This window comes from Antechinus flavipes, chromosome 3 (assembly GCF_016432865.1).
Source record: "Antechinus flavipes isolate AdamAnt ecotype Samford, QLD, Australia chromosome 3, AdamAnt_v2, whole genome shotgun sequence".
NCBI classification, from domain to species: Eukaryota; Metazoa; Chordata; class Mammalia; order Dasyuromorphia; family Dasyuridae; genus Antechinus; species Antechinus flavipes.
The window spans coordinates 555,232,782-555,235,809 of NC_067400.1; the positions used below are offsets into that span (position 1 = coordinate 555,232,782).

The following is a 3,028-nucleotide window of genomic DNA, read 5'->3' on the forward strand; positions in this document are numbered from 1 at the left end:
TTTTCTTGCAAGAACAGAATAAATACTTCCTGTTTGTATCTGAAGATGCCTGTGAGTAGTCAATTTGGGGAAGGGGATCTAACACCTATTCCACACAGGTGACTCTGATCAAGACTAGCCTGAAATACTTGAGTATCTTTTCTCCTTTATGCCAGACCTCTCTTTGCCTATTTATTAAAAGGCTTCTGAATATTTTTTCTTTTCCTTTTATAACTAAAAAATATCCTTGCTATTGTTTTAGACATAGACTACATGAATACAATGTTACTATCAGCAATGGGAAGAAGAATGGTTTCAGAGAAATCTGAGAAGACTTATATTATGAACTGATACAGATTGCAGGAAAGAGAAGTAGGAAATTAATTTATGTTTAATAATAATATTATAAAGACAAATAACTTTGGAAAAAAGTCTGAACAATACAGTGACCAACTATGATTGCAGAGAACCAATGATGAAGCATGTTCTCATCTTCTCAATACAAATTACAGAATGACACATATTTTGCATATGATCAATACAGCAAATTGTTTCATTTGACAGTGTATATTATCACATATATTCTGTTTTCCCTTTTCCACCCTAGTACCTTGGGATGGGGGTGGGAGGAGAGGAGTAGAAATGTGTGACAAGTAATTCAAGATTCTGAGGAAAATTCATGTTCCACTGGAATAGCTTCTATATTTCATTCTAGAGTTGAGATTAATTTTAAGGATTGTCCATCGTGGACTTCTTTGAAGGAGAGGGGGAAAGCAGTTAAGTTCACATTTTTCAAGTTATATGTGAAAATTAAAAGAAAATAAACCTCAATAACAACAAAAAAAATCTCTAAACAAAAAAAAAATGCTATTGTCACTCATCAGGTCTTTTTCAGACATACTTTTCTCATGATCTTCTCCCGGATTTGATGAGTCTTAACACAATACACAATAGGATTCATCAGTGGAGGAACCAAAACATAGATATAAGCAATAAGTATTCGAATAAATGGGGAGCTGTGTTTGGCAAAGCGGTGGACAATAGCCAGGGTGACAATGGGAACATAGAAAATGAGGACAGCGCAGATATGGGAAACACAAGTGTTAAAGGCCTTTAATTGCTCTTGATGAGATGCAATGCTCAAAACAGTCTTCAGGATCAGGATGTAAGATATTGAAATCATTGCCAAGTCCAACATGCCCGTGAGAGCAACAAAAAACCCATAGATAACATTGACCCTGTTGTCAGAGCAGGCCAGTCTCATAACATCCTGGTGGAGACAATAGGGATGGGAGAGGAGTTTTTTATTACAATATGTCAGTCTCTTCAGAGTGATGGGAAATGGGAGTATGAGTACAAGGCATCGAATGGCAAATATCAATCCAATTTTGATGATTCTACTGGTGGTGAGGATGGAGCTGTATCTTAAGGGCTTGTGGATGGCTATGAACCGGTCAAGGGACATTATGAGAAGCACTGACGATTCCATGGCAGTGAAGGTGTGTATGAAGAACTCCTGAGCAATACAGGCATCAATGGAAATTTCTGTAGTGTTGAATAAAAAAATTTTCAGCATCGTAGGCGAGAAGAGAAGGATAGCCCAAGGTCAGAAAAAGCCAGCATAGAGAGAAAATAATACATAGGCTCATGGAGTGAGGACTCTGTCTTGATTAGAATAAGGATGATACAATTACCCACAGTGCTAATGAGGTATATGAGACAGATGGGGATGGATATCCAGATGTGGAATTGCTCCAGTCCTGGGATCCCAATGAGTTGAAAGGTGGATATGTGGGCTTCAGATGTGTTAAGAGCTAACATAGCAATGAAGGGTTAGGAAGGCAACCAGAGTCAGAATGGCAAATAGTTTTCCCTCAAAGGGAAAAGTAAAGGCTTAGTTGTCCATAATCTCCAATCTTGAGGACTTTATGAGCACATTTTCTAAAAATTTCAATATTCAAAACCTTTTTGTCTCTACCTTGAGACTAATTCCTTCCCTTCTGTTTCTTTTTAGTTGGAATAGTTGTGTACTTCTCTGTCTGAAAAGAAGAAATCATCAGGAGCCACCTAAAGGAAAAATTCAGGAAGCAAGAAAAACAAAGTTACTCAGTCTTAATCAGAGACATGTATAAGTGGGAAGCAATTATGGTACTAGGTCTTCCATGTCAATAGTAGAAGCAGGAACATAAAGTGGGGAGCCTAGAAACAAAGGAGATCTGTTACATATTATTGGAAAATTACTAGGAAGATAGTAGCTAGGTGGTGCAGTGGGTAGAATACCAGGTGTAGAATCAGACATACTTATTTTCATGAGTTCAAATCTGGCTTCTAGCATTTACTCTAGCTGTATGATACTAGGCAAGTCACTTTGCCCTGCGTGCTGTTTGTCTCAGTTTCTTCATCTATAAAATGTGCTGCAGAAGGAAGTGGCAAACCAATTTAGTATTTTTACCAAGAAAACCTCAAATGAGCTCACAAAGTATCAGGCACAACTGAAAAAGAACAATTCATGAGATAAGGGCTTCTATTCTAGGAGCATGTAGGTGGCCCAGTGGATAGAGCACCAGCCCTCAAATTAAGAGGACCTGAGTTCAAATTTGATCTCAGACACTTTACATTTTCTGGCTGTATGATCTTAGGCAAGTCACTTAACTCCAATTGCCTTTGGGGGGAAAAAAAGATAAATACCTTTAACCTAGAGACTTTTGGGGAAGATTTATTCTATAGGCAGGGAGAAGGATATTTAACACTGGCAGTGAGGGATGGCATTTCTAGTTCTCAAAATAGAACTTCTTAAACTGTGGGTCGCTTTCCCCACATGGAGTTTCATAATTGGATGTGGGGGAATCACAAAAAATTTGGCAACCGTAAAAGGTTTCAAATATTCTGCCAAGATTTAATTCTTTATGTAAAAATAAACAAGTATATCTATCTCATTAGTATACAGATCTATAATGTGGAGAGAAAGAGAGAAAAACAGGTAAACAACCAGAGACAGAGAAATAGAAACGGAGACTCATCTTGTAAGATCAAATTTTTGATCTCCTCA

The 3,028-nt window shown here is 37.5% G+C and overlaps 1 protein-coding gene across 1 annotated transcript; it reads right to left on the reverse strand.

The window, feature by feature from the left end:
* Nucleotides 1–859: 859 nt before the first annotated feature.
* LOC127555305 (olfactory receptor 51A7-like) lies at nt 860–1,800 on the reverse strand. The gene is given in 2 exon segments (XM_051987532.1): nt 860–1,563; nt 1,566–1,800. Coding segments are annotated over 2 exon segments (939 nt in total).
* Between the last annotated feature and the right edge of the window lie 1,228 nt (nt 1,801–3,028).